At 34.1% G+C, this 24,782-nt stretch overlaps 1 protein-coding gene across 1 annotated transcript; it reads left to right on the top strand.

Moving 5' to 3' along the window:
• The first annotated feature begins 11,647 nt into the window (after positions 1-11,647).
• On the top strand, positions 11,648-15,427 carry LOC143538830 (IAA-amino acid hydrolase ILR1-like). Its single transcript, XM_077032293.1, has 4 exons — positions 11,648-11,985; positions 12,094-12,219; positions 12,607-12,921; positions 14,890-15,427. The coding sequence occupies exons 1-4, from the start codon at positions 11,779-11,781 to the stop codon at positions 15,409-15,411; spliced, it is 1,170 nt and encodes a 389-aa protein (XP_076888408.1). The 5' UTR covers positions 11,648-11,778; the 3' UTR covers positions 15,412-15,427.
• The last annotated feature ends 9,355 nt before the right edge of the window (positions 15,428-24,782 follow it).

Below are 24,782 nucleotides of genomic sequence, written 5' to 3'. Positions count from 1 at the left end.
TTAAATAGTTGATTTAATGATTTTCATGTTTCTATGAGCAATGATAGGTACATTTCTAGATTGTGTTTTCACATGAGAAGGCTTTAAATATGAATTGATTAGGTTTCTTATGTAATGTGTTGATAGACTCAACTCATTATTGAAAAGATATATGTTTATTGGCAACCTATCAATTTTGTAATCCTTTTTATATCTAAGATGGGAAACATATGTCACACCCCAACCTAAGGCGGAATATGCCGGGGCGCGACATAATTGTATCATAGCTCAAAAGACACTAAAGTAAATACACGTGTCACTATCTAAATTATTAATTTCATATAACTTAAGTACGCAAAAACACAAACATTGTCTTGAATTAAATAAACATTACAACTTAAATAAATAAGAACAAAATCCGGCTTTATTACTCATGCAACCTAAAGTCCAATCTACTCTTTAATCTCTTGCTTCATCTAATATAGCCACCTGAGCCATGCGTGAAAATATATAGTTTGTCAACATAAAGTTGAGCAAGTAATCACGGTTTTTGAATACATATAATATAAAAATAACAATTTCTTGCGATAATATGAGATACTACAACTAGCATAACAATAACATAACAATAATATAAAAGTTGTCTTTTCACTTGAATCCCATGGATAACGAGCTACTCCGACGGCGTATTATCATACTAATGAGGATGGGATGAGGATGAGATACCAACCACCAAAACATAAAAATAAACACATAGTTACATTTGCACGTATAACTAATTGAGCAATATCATATAACGCAGATAGTGGAATTGTAGTGAAAAATGATTTAACGCATAACGCCCCCAAAATGTAAAACGGTAAAAAGGGGGATGTGAATTACTTACTTTTAACGATATAATATAAATCAATATTAACAAGACATATAACGTAATTAGGGTTTGATGGGGTTTTTAGCAAAGTTGAGATTAACGAATTGAGGTTATTAATCGGGTTAACTAATTTATAGTCTTTTCGGGTTTAAACTCATTATTATACTTGTTATTTATTATTTAATATTATTATTACCATCGTTGTTGTTGTAATTGTTATTATTATTATTATTAAGGTTTTACTATGATTATTATAGAATAATTACACATCGTATAATATGTATCTATATATATACATATATTGATGAAGAACATTGGGTATAATATTTATTTATCTATATATGTATTTGTAAATAAATAGTCATTATCAGTAAATAAACAAATATTAATTATTTATAAACAATATATACATATTTATTATTGATTATATAAAACATGTATAAATATATATGTACCTTAACGAAAAAAAAATAAAAAGAAAATTCATTTTAAACCTCTTAAAATAGTTCGGTTTATTTTAATATACGATGAAAAAATATATATGTGTTGGTATTCAATTTATATAAAAAATATATCTATGTATTACTATGTATATATGTATTTGTATGACGAATAGATGTCGGGAAAAGAACGTAAAATAATAGCTTGGGTTCGGTTTCGTTAAAAATAATGTATAATTAATATTATAAATGCATATAAGTAACAAAATATGATTTAAAAAGCTAAAAAAATCAAATTGGAAAAACAGGGCCTGGATGGACTCGAACCCGCGCCTCCAGGCCGATTCAAAGTTTTAAAGAAACTGCACCTGCCGTCAAGGCTAGTGTCTAACTCAGTTAGAATACCAAAACAATTAAATATAAACATACATAGCCGAATATCATAAACCCTAGTTTATAAATTAGGTTGATTTGATCCATGTCCGTTAAAATTGGTTTGGGGTTTTTGATAGACGGCGAAAAGCGAAGTTAATGCATATATCAATTACCGTTTATGCTAACGAATTGAAGGTGAACAGCGTGATATAGCCTGCGGCTCTAACTCAATATTAAAACTGGTCTGAACGGCTTTGTATGTTGCAACTGTGTTAGGGTTTTGTGTCGTGAGGCTAAGATAAATGTGTGGTATCGTTTAATTGAGTTTTAATCGAGTTTATATAGTGCTTTAAGGCCTAGGTCAGCCGTGGCTTGCTTAACACGAATTCGCTGTCAAATTAAGATCGTTTCTTTCAATAGAACTGTCGGTGGAATCGTATTTTAGTGGAGAAATCATTTAGTTCCACCAATTTCGTGATTCATGGCGAAAAAGACGAGTTATCATGTGAGGAAAGGGGGTGTCGGTCGTGATGCTAGGAGGGGGAAGAAGAAGGCTAACTTTTTTTTGAATAATATTTGCAGTTTGGCCCCTGGTCTATAGAGTTGGGCATAAAACAAGTTTAAAGTTTAGTTAGGGTGTTTTAATCTTGTATATCTTAGATGTTTAACAATAACTAAATAAAAGGAATAATTAAACAAATACAATTCTATAGAATAACCGAAACTAATTCAAACGTCATGAAATGATCGATATCAAATTTATTAATTTGATTTAATAGCAATAGATCAAAAAAAGAAGAAAAAAAATTAAATAGGCCGGGTTTTTAAAATCCAAAATTTAACGAATGTTACAACATACATGTTTTATAGCATGAAATATTTTCCTTCTTGATTAGTAACTTGCAAGTATTCCGAATACACATGCCTTCAATCATCAATATAAAGTTCAATTTTAAAATGTATAAGTTTCTCTCAAACTATTTATCTCTGAGAGAAAGCTCCGTGTCATTTGTTTCGCGGTGGCTAAGACATTGATATGTGATGCTTAGAAAGAAAGAGAGGTCAATGTTGTCCAAACCAAGCGTATCTATCCTCTGTTTTGCAATGGCGAAGACCTAGATACTTTAATTGCTCCTCTACTTTACGTTATATTATGCACAATCTTTTGTTTCATGATGGTGAAGACCTGTATGTTGCTACTCCACTTTGTATTTATTTAGTGTTTGGTTGTTTGTCTTATTTACTTTTTTTTATTAAAACTATAATATAAACTTTATTATCCATGACAAAAGGATTGAAAATATGTAGTAGGGACGACTTCTTGTTGCTTAATTGACTAAAATATGTTTTCTATTTTCATATTGTGTGTTCTATCTTTGCATAATATTTTTATATCTATTACATTTCTAAGAAATAAAATGATGTTCCTATTAAAGATTGTGTTTGAGTTTAGTGGGACATCAAAAACTGACAATCGCCTGAACCGATGAGATTCTAACTAACAGTTGGACAATGTTGGTAAACTTTTGAGAAATATGATCTCATCCTTTAACTCTATGTGAACTTTGTGGCTTTCATGGCTAAAAGATGGATGGGTTTGTCTGTTTGTTCTTAAAGCTTGTATTTTATTTAGAAAATCCAAAAATATTTTTGATTTCCTTTCGTCTATTTTGTTGATGTGTTGTTTTCTAGGAATTCTATATTATGATGTGTGTCTTAAAAACGGGTGAGATACACTTTGATTGTGTGCACAAATGAACACTGGTTTGTGTGTAATGTTGAAATTTTCTAACTTGAAATTTGAAGTTTGTGTCTTTGATCATGTGCAGATTCCTTGACTGTTTCTTACAATTATGGTCGATGATCTATATTGAGAAAGTCACTTGACCAAATCACATGTTTCCTCAAAGTTTGTAGAAGACAGCATGCTAGGAATCATCCTCATACGTCTTTTTATTCACTCAAGATACGAGATGGAATAGTTTGTCTCTACTATATAAATTCGATGAATACTACAAGTGGGATATGGTCAGAAAAGTGTTGTTATTGTTTGTTTAAATGTTGGCCTAAAGATGATTCATGACGTTGACAAGGGTCTGATGACGATACTAGACATAAAAACTATATTCTAAGGGGAAGATTGTAGGGTCTAAATCAGTGTAGCCAAATGTTATCTTAATATATATTTCAACGTGTCATCGCTATCAAGTCATCACCGCCAAGAAGTCAAAGACAACCGAGAAAGTCAAACTTGGATGTCATCTCAAGAAAGTCTACATTGGCCCAGCATAGGTTGTCGGTTAGTGTCATCATGAAAGACAAGTCGAGATGCTTAATAAAATATTGAAGTTGTGAAGTTCAAGTTGCGGCGGTCTAAATTGGTTATAGTCATTATTATTATTCCGTCATCGTTAGTCAATATTAGTCTTTTTTTTATTAATTATGTTTTAGACGCTTTTGATAGTTAGTTAATCTCGAGGAGCTTATTGTAATTAGTCCGAAATTGTTTAGACTATAAATAGAAAGAGGCTATGATATTTTTAGCACAAACACTACTTTGATTAGGGGCTTTAATTTGTTAGATTAAATTGAATCACTTGGTTTATCTTCATCGTGTTTTAATACTCATTCTTCATAAAATCATGTTCACAGGACTGCCATTAATTGATTACCAAAATTTCAATGTACTAGGTCTATATGTTGTTTGACATCTAGGGTATCATGTGTGTCATTCTGTGCCAAGATTTGAAGACCTAGCACACTCATGATGCTTTATAACCTACACTCACGATACTCATTAAATGTTATGTTGCTTTACATGATCAAAAGTTATCTCGCGATGCACTTGCATACGACCACTTCCCTAAAGTTTAGTGTTTTCGTCTTCAACTATGCGGTGGCATATACCTGAGATACAATGTTGTTAGGAATTGTGGAAATCATAGATTGATCAGGTAGAATGGTTAAAATTTTTAACTGTTGTTAACATAGTTCAGGGACTTATTGGTAATTTGTGAAAGTTGTTTTTTAAGTTTGTTCCAGAAGTGCAAAGGAGGAAGAGCTTGGAGGGCTATATTTGACAACTAGATAGTTGTTTGTTAACATGTTAGATGTTTCATTATAATTGGGAATTAGGGCTCATAACTTGAATAACGAGTTCTAATTCAATCTCGTTTCTTTTACATTTGCTCTATAACCTTGTATAGAGTTTTGTTTCTGTTTCGTTAATAAGAACCCTAAATCAATTCTGGATCTCCTGTTCGTTTCGATAGATTTCTATGAGATTGTTTTTTCCATATATGGTGTTAATACGATTCATTAATTCCTCAAATTTGTTTAACAATTGGTATCAGAGCTTCGGTTCGATTCCTTGATTCAAAGATACCATTCAATTCAATTATTTCATTATCAATAATGGTGAATGTGAAGTTTGATTTGGATAAATTCAACGGGAAGAATAATTTCAATCTGTGGAGGGTTAAGATGTGGGCATTATTGGTTCACCATGGCATCTCCGATGCATTGCTGGGAGAATCAAACCTGCCGGATACGCTAACAAAGAGAGAGAAGAAGGACATATTGGAGAAGGCTCATAGTGCCATTATATTGAGTCTTGGTGATGGGGTTCTTCGTGAAGTCTCTAAAGAAATCACGGTGACTGGTGTTTGGGCAAAACTCGAGTCTCTGTACATGACCAAGTGTCTTGCTTATCGGCTATAACTCAAGAAACATCTATACACTTTTCAAATGGCATCTGGTAAGTCCCTTGAGGATCACACAGATGAATTTATAAAATTAGTATTATATTTAGAGAACATATAGGTTGAGTTAGAAGAGGAGGATCAGGGCATTATTTTCTTAACTTCTCTTCCATCTTCATACGAACATTTTGTTGATACGTTGATGTATGGAAGAGAACCTTTGGCAATAAAAGAAGTACTTACTGCATTGAATTCTAAGGAATTGAAGAAAAGGGGTGAAGTTAGGGATAATGTTTCTGATGGTTTATATGTCAGAGGAGATCTAAGCAAAGAACTGTCAAGAACAAAGGAGTGGGATCAAAATCTAAATCAAAGGTTAATAATAGTTGCTATGTTTGTAATTCTGATAAGCATTTTAAAAGAGATTTCCCTTAGTGGAAAAAGAAAGAGGAGGTCATGAAGAGTTTAAGAATCATGATAAGTCATCACATGATAATTCATCAGATTGGTATGAAAGTGCAGATGTATATGTTGTTACTAAGTCTAATTTAAATGATAAATGGGTCATGGATTCTGGTTGTTCCTATCACATGACACCAAAGAAAGTATACTACGGACCACATAAAAAAGAATAATTATTATTTGAGCCATATCCTAACATAAGAAGGCCGACAAGAGCAATACTTGAAATAGCAATCCATAAAAAACACCAATACTGAGATCGGCTAGAACAAGGTGATAACCAAAAGGAATTACTAAATAACTTAATAAAATTCATATGACCGCTATGGATTGTCCAACACTAAATCTATCTCCTCTAGATGGAAGAAGATTCTCTTTGAAAAGTAATTTGGTACCATCTGCTAGAGCTTGAAGAATTCCCAAAGGTCCTGCATATTCAGGACCAATACGTTGTTGTATTAAAAATGGTGGAACAGGGATCGGTAAATTTGGGAGATGATAAGCCTTGTAAAATTGTAGGGGTTGGAGCAATTTCTTTCAAATTCGATAATGGTTCTAATATTGATATTAGCAATGTAAGGTACATTCCTGAATTAAAGAGAAATCTGATTTCACTTGGTTCTTTTCAAATTATTGGGTATCATGTGAGTTTGAAATATGGTAAAGTCAAGGTTGGAAAGGGTTCTATGACTATGTTATCAGGTTCAAGGAGGGGGGACAACATATATTTCCTGGATGGAAATGCCACTTTTGGATCGGTGCATGTTGCCATGGATAAGAATAAGTCCAAGGCTATGTTATAGCACATGAGGATGGGCCATATAAGTGTGGAAGGTTTGAATGAATTAAATAAAAATGGTGTTCTTGGATGTCAAAAGATGTTATATAAGTTTCTGTGAAAACTGTGTATTGGGCAAAGCTCAAAGAGTGAAGTTCAATGGTTAAATCCAACCAGAAACATACTTGATTATATCCATTCTAATCTTTGAGGTGTCACACCCCAACCTAAGGCGGAAATGTCGGGGCGTGATCCGATTGTTCACAGCTCAAAAGTACTATCATAAAATAAATATGACAATATCTATTAAATTAATTATTTCAAATTACACTGCACAAATATTCATAACACAAACAAATAATTTAAAACAAATAATCCAATCAAGATTGAAATAAAGATAGCCTTCATTAAGTTCCCTATGGTCTTTTCTAGATGTCCTTCACGTCAAACTTCAAGTCACACGATAACCTGCATATGCGTAGAAAAAGGAATAGAGTTTGTCAACAACATATGTTAAGTGAGATGATCACCAATTTTTCATGAATAATAATAGTATATATATAATATGTGACGAATGTTAAATGCGCAAACAAACATATGTGAGTAATAATCAATCAAACCATAAACAAACAATGTGTGTCAATTGGCCATTGCCAAGCGAATCGGGCATTGGCTACTATGACTAGTATAAAAAAGTGATTGTCGAGTTATCATCGTCAAGTGAATCGGGATTTGGTTACTAAGACGGCGTATGATCATACTGACATGCTAGACTTCAAATGGATCTCTTCGAAACATGATAGAATGTAACACATAAGCAAATAGCAAATAGCATTTAATTGATATACACACAATAATTATGTTTGCGAGTTTGTGTATATATATGATATAAAATATGAATAGATATGCATATGTCCCCAAAACGTTTTAAAAACAGTAAAATAAAGGGGAATGATCAAACTCACTTGATTGCGTAAGCGAGTGAACAAGAATATGAGTAAATGATAAACAAATAAATGAATCGTCCTTTAACGCGTCAAACAATGTAAATCAAATAAACCTGAAAATCTGAGATAAGTAAATATGAGAAAAATCAAACTCTTTTCCGCTGGAATCGTTCAAAACGGGACGTCTAGAACTCCGGTTATGATAGATTAAACGTTTAAGCGAGTCGGTACTGACCAGAATCCAAAAAGCGAGTCAAAATTTGGGTTTTGGTCAGTAACCTTAAAATCTCGTTACAAAAATAAAAGTCTTCTGGACCGAACGTCGGTTCTGACCAGAAGCATGAGAAAACGAGTAGTCAAACTTGTTAACTATTATGCCCTTGAACGTGTTTTAAACGAATTGACCAGTCAACACCCTTCAATCACAGAAATTTATTGAATTTTATTGACTAGGGAATATATATGAATAACTTTACAGAAGATAACTTACCCGGATAATACTTGAATCGATGAAAAACGGAAGTCAAAGGTTGAGAATGCTTGAAAGTCAAACACCAAAGCTTGTTTATTCGAGTATTATGACAAAACCAAAGAAGAATATGATGAACAGAGGCAAGTGACGGCTGGGAATGATTATTTAGGGTTTAGGGAAGTTTATGGCAGGTAGAATATGCCTTGTTTATATAGAATACACAAAAACGAACCAAATATGGTTATTTTACTTGTTTAAGAAATCAAATAAGTTTTAATGATCAAATCAATATTATATGCAGTAAAATTAGTTCTTGAGCAAGGGGTAATGAATATGGACATGTACTAGGCTATATTACTTATCTTGGGGCTTAATTCACTCCATATAGTCTAAAAATAAGCGATTTTGTACCAAAAACGAACTAGGAAACAATAATAAACAAAACGATCTGTACAGTAGGCTCATGGCAGCGCGCGGTGGCTAGACCCACTTCTGGCCATGCGGCGCCCCGGGTGTGGGGACGAATTCTTTTGTTTTTTGTTAACTTTAGTCCCTGAACTTCCTAAAATGATTAATTCTTGATTATTTTAAAGTTTAAACAAAGAATGGGCAACTTTAAGAACATAAATGGTACAAAATGAAAATACCCATCTTAAATACTTATAATTGTTTGATTTTATTAATAATGAGGATCCGAGATAAGTTCCCGAATTGGGTTAAACGTAAACGAATACGAGCACGAAAAATCCGAGATGTCACATGGGGGCATCTAGAACCTTGTCTCTAGGTGGTGCTAGATATTTCCTATCCCTAATTGATGATTACTCGAGGAGGGTGTGGATATATGTTTTAAAATCCAAATATGAGGCATTTGGGAAATTTAAGGAATGGAAGAAACTGATGGAGACACATAGTGAGAGGAAAATCAAAAGGTTGAGAACTGATAATGGTTTAGAGTTTTGCAATCAATTGTTTGATGAGTTTTGCAAAGAACAAGGTATTACAAGGCATCTAATTGTTAAAGGAACTCCTCAACAGAACGAGTTAGTTGAAAGAATGAACAGGACCCTTCTCAATAAAATGAGGTGTATGTTAATCAGTTATGGTATGCCAAAGCAGTTGGGCTGAGGCATTGACTACTTTTATATACTTGGTGAATAGGTCTCCCTCATCAGCCATCAACCTGAAGACACCCATGGAAATTTGGTCAGGCTATAAACCTATGCGTGATCACTTAGAAGTGTTTGGTTTTGTTGGTCATGCTCATATTAGTCAAGGGAAGTTGGAACCAAGAGCTCAAAAGTGTGTATTTTTTGGCTATCCTATAGGTTGTGGAAACTTGAGGAAGTGCCAAGGTTATAATCAGTAGAGATGTGATATTTAGAGAGGATGAGATGTACAAATACATTATGGGAAACCTGTTTGAGGGTAAAACGGTTGAAGGGCAAAATGGTCAGACTGTTCAAATTAGGGTGGAGTTATTTCCTGATGAGGATGAGGAACCATAACGACAATTTGAAGAGGCTTCAACAAATGCTTTTATTAAAAGTAATACCAATGAAACTACTTATAGTTTTGCTAGAGATAGAACTATAAGACAAGTATTACCTCCTCTTACGTACAGAACCAATGAAGTTGTATTTGCATATGTGTTCAATGTTGTAGAATTTGAAAGTATTTGTGAGCCTTTATCGTATAAAGAGGCTATAAATTCTTATCAGAAAGATAAGTGGATAATGGCAATGAAAGAAGAGATGGATTCATTGCATAAGAATGGTACTTGGATATTGGTAGATAAACGAACAGATCATAAGCTTGTTGGCTGCAAATGGATCTACAAGTTGAAAGAATGGATTCAAGGTGTTGAAGCTCCGAGATTTAAAGCTAGATTGGTGGCTAAAGGATTCACCCAAAGGGTTGGGGCAGACTACAATGAAATATTTTCACCTGTAGTGAAGCATTCATCCATAAGGGTATTATTGTCATTGTGTGCAGTTCAGGATTTAGAACTGGAGCAACTGGATGTGAAGACAACCTTTCTACATGGTAATCTTGACGAAGATATTTACATGTCACAACCAGTTGGGTTTGAGGTGGAGGGTCAAGAAAATAAGGTGTGTTTGTTAAAGAAATCACTTTATGGTTTAAAACAATCTCCTAGGTAGTGGTATAGGATATTTAATGAGTATATGGTTTCACATGATTTTAACCGAAGCAACTATGATAATTGGGTCTAATTTAAAGAGTATGAGGTAGGGTCATATGTTTATTTACTTCTGTGTGTTGATGATATGCTTATTGCATGTAAAGACAAAGTTGAAATAAAAAAGGCTAGGGAACTGTTAATGCAAGAATTTGATATGAGAGAATTGGGTGATGCTAGAAGATTCTTCGGGTGGAGATAACTAGTGATAGAGATATTAAGTTGATCAAGTTATCTCAAACTGCTTATTTGAAGAAAGTTCTAGACAATATTTCATGGATCAAAGCAAGAAGAAGGTAACAGTTCCTATGGGCAGTCATTTCAAATTGTCTAAAAGAAATTCTCATGATACAGTTGCAGAGAAGGAGAATGTGTTAAAGGTACGTACCTTATTCTAGTGCGGTTGGTAGTCTTATGTACCTTATGGTGTGTACAAGGCCAGACTTGGGCTATGGTGTCAGTTTGGTTAGCAGGTTTCTATGTAATCCTGGTATGCTGCACTAGGATGCAGTAAAATAGTAGTTAAAAGTACCTAAATGTTTACCAGAATTGTGGTTTTAATTTTTGGTAAGGAACATGATCCTTGTGCAATGGTTAAAGGGTATGTTGATGCTGATTTTGCAAAGGATTTAGACAGGGGTGGAAGTGTCAGAGACTAGCAGGTTATGCATTTACGCTGTGTTCTCGAGTTAAATTAAGGAGAGAAAGGAAAGGAATTCTTTTCTTGCCTTTCTTTTCATTTTCACTTCCATAACTCCTTTCCTTTCTTTTCCTTTTCACTCAATTCTTTCCAATTTGGAAAGAAAACAAACCCACCCATTTTACCATTTACTTGTCTTATCTTTCTTTTCATTTCCTTTCTTTTCTTTCCTTTAATGAAACTCGGGAACACACATTTTCTTGTTTCTTTTCCTTTCCTTCCTTTAATGAAATTTGGGAACACAACATTCTACCTCTTTCTCTTCATTTCCTTTCCTTTCTTTCCTTTAATGAGACTCGGGAACACAGCGCTAGGTATAACTCATTCTCCCTAGCATAAAACACACGAGTAACTCCACCGATCATTTATCGATCCAAACATGACCCAATTGACTAAAATGCCTTTGGGTTCGTACCATTTAAATCTTGTGTTGGCATTTCTAGAATAATTTTAGAAAGCTAAACAAAATATTATACCCGGAATAAATATTTATCAGTAGAACACAAACAACACAAAATAATTTCATCCAAAGAATTAAAAAAAAAAAAAGGAAATATACGTTGACGGACAGATTTCATATACTTTAGGGGTCTGAATGAACATTTCTGTTATATATTAATTTAACAGTCTCCCTTGTTCGTTCGTCAATGCGACATTGCAACCATCAAGCGGCCGTTCCCTGACGATGAGTTCTCCTTTTCGCGCAGTCACCGCCGTTATTTTACACTTCGCGATCGCCTTCTCATCGTTACGGGCTATAAATCCGACGACCCATTTGATCCCGGAGGTCGTTGGTCCCCTTGGTCAGCAGCTTTTGGAGGCTGCAAACACGCCGGTGTTTTTTAATTGGATGGTGAATATCCGCCGAAAAATCCACGAGTACCCGGAACTTGGATTTCAAGAATTCAAGACAAGTGAACTGATCAGGGCGGAGCTTGACAAGCTTGGCGTTGACTACACGTGGCCAGTGGCGGAAACAGGCGTTGTTGCCACCATTGGTTCCGGAGAGCAACCGTTGTTTGCTCTCCGAGCTGAAATGGATGCTCTTCCGATTCAGGTTTATTTTTTTATTTTTTAAAGGACAAATTTCTTGTACTTTCTGACGTTGTCCCTGTCACATGCCACTAACCCCATGACGGTTTATTTTTTATAATTGAAAAATCAGGAATTAGTGGATTGGGAACATAAAAGCAAGATAGACGGAAAGATGCACGCTTGCGGTCATGATGCTCATGTAGCGATGTTACTCGGAGCGGCTAAGTTGCTCCAAGATAAGAGACATGATCTGAAGGTAATTAAATTATTGTACTATACCTAATGAACAAAGTCAACTTTAGGAAAAACATTATTGTTTGTAGAAACTTTTAAAAATAGGTATTTACTTGGTGTGGGATTGTGTGTTGAGAGTTTCATCAAACTTTGATAACTAATTCTATCTATACATTTAAATTTATCTTCTTTTTTTTCTTTTTTTCATTTTACATAGGTTGAATTTTCTTTTGTAACCTATAAACTTTTAAAAGATAAATAAATTTATTTAATTTTAGCTTTCTTTTCTTTTTTTTGGGTAGGGTATTGAATATGAGGTAAGGTTTTAATCCGTACTGTGTGTAGCATTTATTTGGTAAAAAAATCACCGTAATAAATCATTAACCCTTATGTTTTTAACTCTTAACAGGGCACCGTAAAGTTGATATTCCAGCCAGCCGAGGAGGGTCTCGCTGGAGCTTACCATATGTTAAAACATTGTGCACTTGACAACATCAAAGCAGCCTTTGGCATCCATGTTCTACCATTTTATCCTGTGGGTTTTGTAGCTTCACGGCCCGGTCCGATGCTAGCGGGTGCCGGAAGGTTTTCAGCCACCATTAAAGGTACCGGTGGACATGCGGCAGCCCCACATCTATCTAATGATCCCATTGTTGCGGCCTCAATGACGGTTATTGCTCTGCAACAGATTGTATCTAGAGAAACCGATCCACTCGAATCCAGAGTAATCTTTTCATCTTTTGAATTTGTAGCTAGAGTATTTCAATTCTATATTGTTTTTAATAGGGCTGTCATAACATGTCGGACACGACACGATAAGACACGATGACCTGTTGTGCTAAACACGAACACGACACGATAGTTAATCGTATCATTTTTTCCAAACACGAACCTGTTTAGTAACAGGTTAACCTGTTAAGACCTGTCAAAGGACCTGATTAAAGACACAATGAATAATATATGTGTAACGAAACCAAAATATTCAAAATGAGCATAAAAGTCTTAATTAATAGATAATCCATAACATATTTGAAACAAAAAACCATAAATCCATAACATACTTGAAACAAAAAACGACAAATCCATAGCATACTTGAAACAAAAAACCATATAAGCAAAGCATAACATCCATAAAAAAAACATAATATCGGGTTCTGGCGGGCATTAATGAATTGTCGTTTGTAAATATGACTTTAGGTTTAAAACTTTAGGAGTGTATATATATTTATTTTTTAAGATAAAAATCTACACAGGTTACTAACAGGTTAACAGGTCATTAACCTGTTAGGACACGAATTTAAACATGTTTTAAACAGGTCGACCTGTTTAAGACACGAAACCTGTTAAGCTCAAACCCAAACCTGTTAAAACCCGTGTCGTGTCGTGTTGTGTTAACAGGTTCGTGTCATAAATTGACAGCCCTAGTTTTTAAGGGTTAGGTTATAATAGAAAATATAGTTTTTGTAGGAATGATAAGAAGTAATGTTATCCATTGATTTTGAACATGGAGGGTTGAGATTAGTTTAGGGGAAAATCAAGCGTAAAAGAAAGGGGGGCATAAAAGGAATAACACATTTGTTGACTTTCTCTCTCCACTTGCAAGGCACATGCCAAATTCCCCCATCATTTTAAAACATCCATAACTTTTTTACAACGTTTTTATTGAAAAACAAATTCACCATAATAACGAGTGTCTTTTTATCTTTTATTTGAGTACCATATTGTAATATAAAAATTATAAAAAATAGTGGGTTTTTTACAAATTGTGTTTTACCAAATTGTGTTTTACAAAATTGTGTTATACAATAGTTTTTTTCATTGTCTTTTCTTTCCATTGTGTTTTTTCCATTGTGTCAAATAATTGTGTTTTTATCATTGTTTTTTTTCATAGTGTTTTTTCCCATTGTGTTTTTTACATTGTGTTTTTCATAGTGTTTTCCATTGTGTTTTTCCGGACTTTTCCGGCGAGGTGGTGGCGGTGGGTGGCGTTTGTGGTGGCGGTGGGCGGTTGAGTGGTGGTGGTTGTAGAAGATGAGTGAAGATGTAATTGGGTTTTATGTAAGTGTGTTTTTAAAATTAATGTAAGTGGATTTTGAGATTAAAGTATATGGGTTTTGATACTAAAGTGTTAAACTAAAATACTCTCCTTCCTAGTCTTCTTAGGAAAATCAAACTTCTTATTCGAATCTAACCCTTGTTATTAAAGTTCATCTGTTTTAAATTGTGGGATCTTTTTGTAAGCAGGCTTTGCACCCTTTTGGACGTATATCCCACTAGGGGTGTATAGGAGCCAAGCTCGGCTGGTTTAACTTATAAGCAGCTTGAGCTTGTTTTGAGCTCTATTTCTAAAGCTAAAGCTCGGCTTGGTTATTTAGTTTATTAATTAATTTTTATATACTTGTAACTATCTTTATTTTAATTCTATATATATTTTTAAATATTAAGTTAATATGTGTTAAAGAAAATAAATAAAAAGTATAAAAATAATAGGCTTGTTTAGGTTAAAGCTTGCCTAAGCTCGGCTCGGTTAAAGCTTTTAGTCAGCCGATCTCGAGTAGCTCACAAGCGGATTTACTCGTTTACACCCCTAGTCCCACATTTCCCAAACCGTACCAATTGCTTTATTATAAGTAGAATTTTACTGAGTTTGGTTGTTGTTGTTTGTATATGTGTTCCTACGGTTGACTTGTAGGTGGTGACTATCGGACAAATCATCGGAGGCGAAGCGGATAATGTGATTCCAGAGAGTGTTACCATCCGAGGTACGTATCGGAGTTTGTCTTCTCAAGGTCTACTCGACACCAAAGCAAGAATCAAACAAATAATTGAGGCTCAGGCGGCCGTTCAACGGTGCCAAGCGGATATTGACTTCATGGAGGAGACGCGCATACCATACCCGGTGACGGTAAACGATGAAGGGATGTATGAACATGCGAAGACAGTGGCAGAGATAATATTTGGAAAACCGAAAGTGCAGTTGGTTCCGGTGACAATGGGTGCCGAGGATTTCAGTTTTTTTACTCAGAAAATGTCTGCGACCGCATTTATGATTGGGACGAGGAACATGTCTCATGTGCCCGAGCATTTACACTCGCCGCATTTTGTTATCGACGAAGAGGCTCTTAAGGTTGGAGCGGTTTTTCATGCTGCGGTTGCGGTTACATATTTGAATGTTTATGGTGATGGTTTTGTGCTTGGCCACGATGAGTTTTAAGCGTTTAGCTAGTTCTAAGATTCAAAATGAAGATCAATATAGAGATTTTAAGAAGATTATGTAAGTTGTGGCTTAATAGTATAGACAATTGTTTCTCTTACATATGATTATTCAGTATCTACCTATATTATTAATGCAATACAATAAATCCATATGTCATTCAACCTTATATTATTAAAACAATACAATAAATCAACATGTCATTCAATTAGTGTATAAGTTTCTGTTTTTACAATTTCTTCTTCATGAATGATAAAATGAAAATATGTTTTTGGTGAGAATCGAACTCACTACCTTGCTTTTAAAATGCTTGTGGCTTACCAACTCAACTAGGATGAATTAATGTTAGTCTCTTCTTTTTCTTAATTGTTATAAATTCATAACATTCCATTTTGTTTTATTTTTTAACCACCCGTGTATTACACGGGCTCTATCCATGTAGTAAAATAAAAAATGATTATTCCAATTTTCAAATCGGCTCGATCATAAATGAGTTGATTCGAGCGCTTGGGGTTTTTTTTTAACGACTAATTTGGATCACTCACAGACCACTAGAGTATCATCGGGCCACCAGTGGTACCACACGATCATATCCACCACCAGAAGGAAACTCAATATTTGAGAAAAACGTGCTCTTGTGAGATTCGAACCTAAAACCTTATAGTCACTAAGCCTTATCCCATCATCAAAATACCATTAGAGTAGAACATTGGACTAGAAGTAGTTTGGTGCTTGGTTTCTTAAAGACTAGATATACGTCAACTTTTTATTGATTGGTCATTATTTTGTCCTGTGGAATTTTTATATGGATTCCATACTGGTTTTAAGATTTGTTTTGTTTGAGAAAGTATAGACTTTGCAAGTGGATTATTATTTTAGACTATATAGAAAGGTAGGGAAAACCAATTTGATCAGCATGGAAAAATAGACCAACTTCTTAGAAATAACAAACAAAAAGGCAAGAACCCTTTTTTCTTTTATTTTTTTTTTCATTTTCGTTGTAAAGATTTTAGTAGTTACAAAAGAAGGTGCCATAAGAAAATAAACCGAGCCAAAAGTATATTAAAGGATGAAAAAGTGATTTATCTAGGGTAATCTTAAATGTTTAGGTTTTAGTGTTATAAAAGAATACATAATATAGATTAAAAAAAACTAAGAATATTTATATATATAAGGGATGGTTTTATCGAGAAGTCGTCTTAATACGAGAAATCAATCTAAACCACTCATTTAGTTTAAATCTTAAACTTTTTAAACTAAATGAAAAGACGTATAAAAATAACATCAAATATATATTTTCTCTTCCAATTAATTTATATAATTAATTAAACCATAATAATTCTCTATAATTAACATAATTAATCAAATCATAACAAACAAAAAAAAATTACAGAAATTATCTCTCATTATTTCATCCTATATAACTATAATTTCTTCATACATTACATTTGTAATATTGAATAATTTACACTTACATTTTTGTATAATCTACAGATAACCTACACTTGTGTTTTTTTAATTTATATAAAAACATTTTTCTCACGCATATAAAGCATACCTACAAAAAAAACAAATAAAATATCCTTACTTTTTTTTGTGCAATAATCATATAACTTACACAAAAAAAAAACATATAACTTACACAAGCATATAACATCTCGGATTTTCCAAACTCGTATTCGTTTACGTTTAACCTGGCCGAGAACATTTTAGATCTTTCTTATTAGTTTAAAATCAAATATTTACCAAGTATTTAAGTTTCTAATATTCATTTTATGCCCTTATACTTTCTTAAATAGTTCATTTCTCATTTTAAGCATAAAAAGTTCGTTAATTGTCTAAATATCAAACCACAAGGACTAAAATCGTCAAAAACCAAAGTTCCCTCTCCCCATCCCGGAGCGCCGTGCGATGGGACCACCAGGGTGTGGCCGCGTAGCGCAGTGGGTTACATGCACAGATCCATGTCTCGATTTCCTTTCCTAATTCATTTTTGGCATATGAATCGCTTATTTTTGGCATAAATCGAATAAATTAAGGTCCAAGAAAAGGAGTATAACTAAACTACATGTCCATATACATAACCCCTTGATCAAGCACGATATTTACATATTATTTCATTGATTCGGTCCTTAAATGCTTATTCGGGTGCTTAAACGAGTAAATAACCATAATTAGTTCGTTTTAGTGTTTCCTATATTAACAACCCTTATTTCTCTTGCCATAAACTTTCCCTTAACCCTAATTCACTAATCCCAGCCGTCACATGCCTCTGATCCTCATCAAATTATTCGGTTTTTGCTTATTTGTTGAAGATACAAGTTTGTATGTTTAACTTTGCTTATAGATGGACCTTTGACTCTTCGTTGTGGTTTATTCTTTCATTTTTCGGGTAAGTTGTAAACATAGAAATTGTTCATATATGTTCCCTAGTCAATAACCTTCAATCAATTTCGGTGGTTGAAGGGTGTTGACTGGTCAATTCTCTTAAAACCCGTTAAAGGGCAAAACAGTCAACAAGTTTGACTTTACGTTTTCTCATACTTCTAGTCGGATTCAACGTTCGGTCCAGAAGACTTTCATTCTCGTAACGAAATTTAAGGCTACTAACCAAAACCCGACTTCCGAATCGCTGTTTGGATTCTGGTCAGTACCGACTCGCTTAAATCTTTAATTTAACATAACCGGAGTTCTAAACGTCCGTTTGGATCGATTCCAGTGGCATTAAGTTTTTTTTTACTTATATTATTATATCTCAATGTTTCAGGTTCTGATTGTTATCTCGTTCGACGCATTCGTGGATGACTCATTTAAATCGTAGTTCGTTTATCATATTTATTAATCACTTTCCTTCCATCAAAGTGAGTTTTGTCATTCTCCTATTTTACTAAGTTTTCTAACGTTTTGGGGACATATGCGTATTTCATATTTTATATATATATATATATATATATAATTAGCAAACGTATAATTGTGTGTGATTGATCAAATATACATGTTATGTGTTTATTTGTTTATGTGCACATTCGCATTCGGAGAGGTCCAACATATTCCCTTGTATAGGATTCTCATTACTATTTACCCGCGCCCGATTCTCTTGACAACGTCTTATTATTATTTGCTCATGGTTGATTACCAACGGCCGATTCGCTTGGCAATGGTTAATTAACACCTTATTTGCTTACAGTTTGATTTACTTTCCGCTTTATTAAGTTTTGCTTATTTATTTTATTTATTATACTGATATTATTTTATTGCAAAAACTGGTGATACACTCACTCAACATGTGTTGTTGACAAACTCTGTTTTCTACGCATATACAGGTTGCCATTGAATTGAAGTTGAAGTATGGACACTTAGAAAGACCTAAGGATTTTAATGGAGACAAATATTATTCAAATCCTGATTGGATTAAATATATTATATTATTGGTTTGTATTTTGAATATTTGTGCACTGTATTTGGAAATAATTAACTTAATAGATATTGTCACATTTTACTTATGATAGTATCTTCGAGCTGTGAGCAATCAGATCACGCCCCGGCATTTCCGCCTTAGGTTGGGGTGTGACAGATTGGTATCAAAGTCGAAGGTTATAAGATAGGTCGTTAGAAATTATCCTAGTCATATGCATAGGACCCTATACGTGCTTATCTGAACTGCCTTATGTGTTTATTTAATTGTTTACAACTTATATAGGTTAATTATTTAATTTATATTTATTATTATCTATTATGCACACACACACGAATTCTGAGGTTACGCTTCACCTTCAAAATATTTTTAAATCTTCTTATTTTTAGTAGATTGCCTTTTATTTTGGGAAATTCCTTAAGAATTCCCGTGTTTTGTTTTTACTCCCTCTCCTTAGAGCATGGGAATGTGACATGTTCGGTAAGTAACCGTAAGGGGTGTGAGAAACTATGAGTTGGGCCTTGGCAAAACGGTTCCAAGAACCAAAGGTAAAACGCTATTACTTACCTGGAGGATAACCTGACCACAGTACTCGAGCCTCTAGGCCAAAGCAGAATGAGATGTTCATACGACCGGACCCCTAAGTGGTTAATCATAACCGTCTAAACAGTTGCACTCTTTTTATAAAAACCGAATTCACGGTGGTTCGTGGCTAAATTCGGTAAAACTTCCAAAATTTAATTTTTAATTATTTTAAATGCTTAGATGGGTGAAAAATCCATGTAAATCCATGGGCACTCCAACTATCCATTTCTCAACCCGTTTTCAATTTGATTTTTTGTTGGAAAGTATCGTCGGGGTGGTTCCCAAGATACACCAACTACTTATATTTGATTCGTTAATTCGATATTTAGTTAGGTCGGTTAAAACGCCATGTAACGCTCATGGGCTGACCAACTCAATTGTTTGTTACCCGTTATTTAATTGGGCCGATAAATTGCCATGAAACGCTCATGGGAGCCCAATTCACAAAATTTATGTTACTTTATTTAGCAGGGTCATTCAAATTGTCATGGAAAGCTCATAGAAAGTCAACTCATTTGATATGTTTTGTTATTTTATTTGGGATCTTAAGCTACCATGGGAAGCCCATGGAAAGCCCAACCCAATAACATTTTACTTTTGAAATTTTTATAAACATTATTTATTAAATTAAATATCTCCCAAATTGTTCACATTACTTTAAATCCCGACTCGTCCTCGAGTCATCACTAGCACAATTTTATTTAAGTACACTTCTCTATTATCTCACATCAACTTATTCACACAACTTACCCATCATCTCATAAAAATTTCATTTTTGGTCCTTGTAGAATGTCTTCCCCAGGAAATCATCTTCGTAATCAATGTTGTCCGTCGGCTGCTCGTGATCGCCGTTTGACTGCTAAGATCACTAAGGAAATTGCTGTTGCTATGCTTGGGATTGCTACGAGTATGCCTTGGAAAGAATTCAAGGAAGCTATTGCTTTTGTTGCCTCACTTCCCGATGACCCTATTAGAGATGGAACCCTACCTCTGAAAACTCCAAAACCAAATCCTCAACCGATGCTAAGGCCTAACCCAAACCCACACCCACTCCGCGCAATGACAATTCTTCTCACCACAAACGTAAATCCAACTACCAAAACTATGCTACTAACCAAACCAACCCTCAACCCTCCAACCAAAATGCTCCTAACAAGAAATCTTATACCGGACATTTCCCGTTATGCTCTACTTGTAACTATCATCATCCGACCCAATCCTCGTGCCGACTTTGAACCCAATGCAACCGCTATGGTCATCTTGCTAATGCAATGGAGACAGACTAATGTGACTAATTAAGGTTTGATATCCGATATTAGTACCAAAAACAACTTTAGCTTCAGTTACACGCCTACTGAGACTAACAACTTATAGGCGTGTACCGTTGCACAATCCTTTTTTATGATTAATATTCCTTAGTAGCATAATTGGGACACCAACTTTAAGAACCAATTTGTGATTTGGCATTCCATACATCTTTATCCCATTTAGAATTTTGTTGATTAAAATTAATTGTGAATATGTGGAAATTATTTAAATGGAAATGTGATGGCATGAAATCCTTTGTGGAGAGACTAGATTCATGACATGTGGAAAAAATTGAGTTGCTTTATTATATTAGTTAGATTAGATTAGATTAGATGAGATTGGAGAACACATTAATTCATCAGTTAATAAATTAATGAAAATAGCTAGGAAAACTTGAATACTATTCCAAGTTTATAATGGAATATGCTAGGAATAATTCAGAAACTTTGGTTTCTAATATTAATGACCCTTGGACTTTGAGTAGATGCATTGATGGCATAAAATAAACTATTTTACGGATTAAACGAGTCTGAAATGAACGAACAATACTACTATATAATTAACGTAAACGAGCACAAATAAAAATCCAAAAATTTTAACGCGTATGGTTTTCGGGTTCGGAAATTGACGGATGTCACAATTGTTGCCACCACCACCACTTGACCACTGCCACCACAATCGTTGTCATCATTTCCGCCACCACCGCCGCCGCTACTGTCACACCACCATCACCATCTTCGTCGTCGTTTAACCATCACCGCCATCACCATCATGGTCATTGCCTGACTACCATCACCGTCGCCACCGCCACCACCACCATTGTCATTGCATTTTTGTTTTATTTTGGTAATTTGTTTTTTTGATATAGAAGTATTTTTCTCATTTCTTTTTCATTCCTGCACTTTTTATGGCTATCAGACAACATAAAATAACAATCATTACATTTCATAGGTAAATCAAACAAGACAAATGAATGGTAATGATCCATTTCATTTCCTTGTCCATTCAAGACAAATATAAACATCTCATTCCTCAAAGAAAGTGATCACCTTCTTCATCAAACACATCAAGTACTAGCTTTGCAATTCTTTACTATCTCAAGATAATGAGTCTTCACCTAATACTAATTTAACTCTATATCTAGACAGTGTTCTCAACCCAATACAAAACAACACTATGCCAAGGTAGTATGTTCCCTTCTCAAATCATTAACAAAATGATGAATCCTCACTTGCCAAGTTCAGCATCAACAAAAGCTTTAAGTTCAACATTCTTTTTATTAATGATGGCCATCTTAGTTTTCGAAAAGCTATACTCTACAAGATCACTTTGTAGTTGTTTAAAGTTTTCTTTTAATACGTTGTTTTTATTGATAACTTTAAAACTGCGATCACATAAGCCATCATATTGGACTTTCATATCAACATAATAATCACATGCATCACTATCACTATAGTTAGTAGAATCGTGCATTACCTCATTATCTCCAATGACCATTGCACATGTTTCATTGTTAACTTTGGTTCATCTTCATCACTATCACAAGAACAACTAACAATGGCTTTATCACAAGAACAACTAACAATGGCTTTGGCTTTGTCATCTTTAGTTGGAGGTTTTAGACAATCATTAATAAATTGATTCCGATCCCCACATCTAAAGCACTTCTTGTTATTAGATGTCTTCTTGTATTTAGGTTTGTTGTCATCTTTAGGTTGCTTGACAAATCTCCCTTTTCTTAAGGTATATTGGTTTTTAATGGTCCCAACTATTGTCTTTTGGTCACTGATGGTCCCAACTAATGAATTGGCTACTGATGGTCCCAACTTTTAAAGTATTTGTTCCTAATGGTCCGTGACTAACAAAATCTTAACGCCGTTAGTTTCAGGTCGTCAAAAAACGTTTTTGGCCGGAAAATTCAAATTTGTTACCAGAAAACACCACCTGAACACCGCAACCACCGCCAATTGACTCACCGCTAGCCAACTACCACCACTTGAGCACCATAAACCGATTCCGAAGATGGTTCTAAGGTTTCCGATAACCTCAATAATTGGGGCTTTAACTAGAAAAAGGTTCCTAAAGGTCCGATACGAAGTTACCAAGATGTTTGGGACGAAAATGTTGAATTTTCGGGAAAAAAATTGAGTTTTCCGGCCAAAACCATTTTTCCGGCGACCTGAAATTAACCAAATTAGGATTCTGTTAGTCGCAGACCGTTAGAAACAAATACTTTAAAAGTTGGGACCATTAGTAGCCAATTCATTAGTTGGGACCAGCAGTAACCAAAAGGAAATAGTTGAGGATCATTAAAAACCAATATACCTTTTCATAAAAAGAACTTCTTGAGTTCTTTAACCACCATATCATACGCACACATCTACATTGCAACTTTTGGACGAGTTTTCATCATCTTCCCTTAGAGCTTTTAAATGTTTAGCTTTAAGTGTTATGGAATTTGGTTTCTCATTAGGTTTGAGATGTTGTAATCTTTTTCCATGATTAATTCATGTGCTTTAAGATTCCCGATTAACACATCCACTTAAATAAGATTCAAATCTTATGATTCTTCAATAGTCGTCACCTTAGCTCTCCATCTTGGATGCAATACCATCAAAAATTTCCTAACATAATTCTTGTTAGTGTAAGTTGTACAAAGAGATTTAAGACTACTAGTAACAATGATAGTATGATACTAAATGTAGCATAACTCTCATCAATATTTTTATGTTCACCAGCATTGAATTACTCATATTGTTGTACAAGTAATTTAATTTTGTTGTCCATTACATGAGGGTTACTTTGGTGAGGTATGACAAGAGTTTTCCAAACCTCATTAGCAGTTTTGCACAAAAAACTATTACATATTCATTTTTAGGCATATCATTATAAAGAATTGATTTAGCTTCAAAATTCTTTGAAATTATCTTCTTGTCTTCACTTGCCTAACTCTCTTTTGGTTTAGGAACATTCAACTTGGAATTGTCATCAAGCATAGTTGGAACAAGATCTTTATTTTCAATGATTTACCAAGATCTATATTTTTGGCTTTAACAAAAGTTTCAAATATTTGTTTCCAATAACAAAAACTTTCATTTTAGCAAAGGTGGCCTAGACATCGAATTCCCCTCTATATAGTTTTGAGCCATGGATCTAACTCAACGTTTTGAAAAAAGAGTACTAAAAACTTAAGAAAAACTTTAGAACAACTTGGTTATCACACCCAACCTACGGCGGAATATGTCGGTGGGCAACTGATCACTCAATAGCTCATAAGACACTATTAAATACATGTCAAAATCTAATTATTTTATTGGAATAAAATCGAAGTACACTTTACAAATATCCAATAACAAATATAAAACAAATATATAAATTTAAAAAAATGGTCTTTATTTTGTTGATAACTTGAGGCATAATTTCTATGAGCTTCAAAATTCAAACATCTAATAAAGTTACTTGCAACATGCGTAAAAATATGATTTTATCGACATAAGTGTTGAGTGAGCAAACACAAAATTTGATATAATTAATAATGAAAATACAATTCATATGCGGATGCAGTATCACAATAATTAAATGCATTCTCCGTCTTGAGTCATGATCCCAAAATCCTCCATGAGTTATCACTCTTCTAAAATTTTGCATTTAAAGTTACCATGTCTATTAAGAAGATTGTATTATGACATGAATAAAGATATACATACATAACCAACTAACTAAGCCAATCTAGCGCTTAACTCGGATTTTACACGAGCCAGCTTGACTAGGCCAATAATTAATCGACTTAAAACCTTAAGCTCGAATTTGACTTGTTTACAAACCCAACTGAAAACCTAAGCTCAAATTCGGCTCATTTACAAACTAAGCAAGCTCAACGAGTCGACTTCAAACCAAGGAAGAAGATTAGAAACACCCTAACTAAAAGAAGAAACGTCAATCTCTAGTGGGGTTGCTGGTGGTAGATCGATGATATGGTTTACTAATCTGAAAGAAGAAAGCCAACTAGATCATGTTTTGGCTTATTTGGGTATCATGTGAAAAAAAATATCGAATTCGACAA

Source organism: Bidens hawaiensis, unplaced genomic scaffold (genome assembly GCF_021521415.1).
Source record: "Bidens hawaiensis isolate Kalapana, Puna unplaced genomic scaffold, B.hawaiensis_p1.1 tig00011733_1, whole genome shotgun sequence".
In the NCBI taxonomy this organism is placed as follows: Eukaryota; Viridiplantae; Streptophyta; class Magnoliopsida; order Asterales; family Asteraceae; genus Bidens; species Bidens hawaiensis.
Note: the sequence above shows the minus strand (reverse complement) of the source record. Positions and strands in the feature narration are given on the sequence as shown.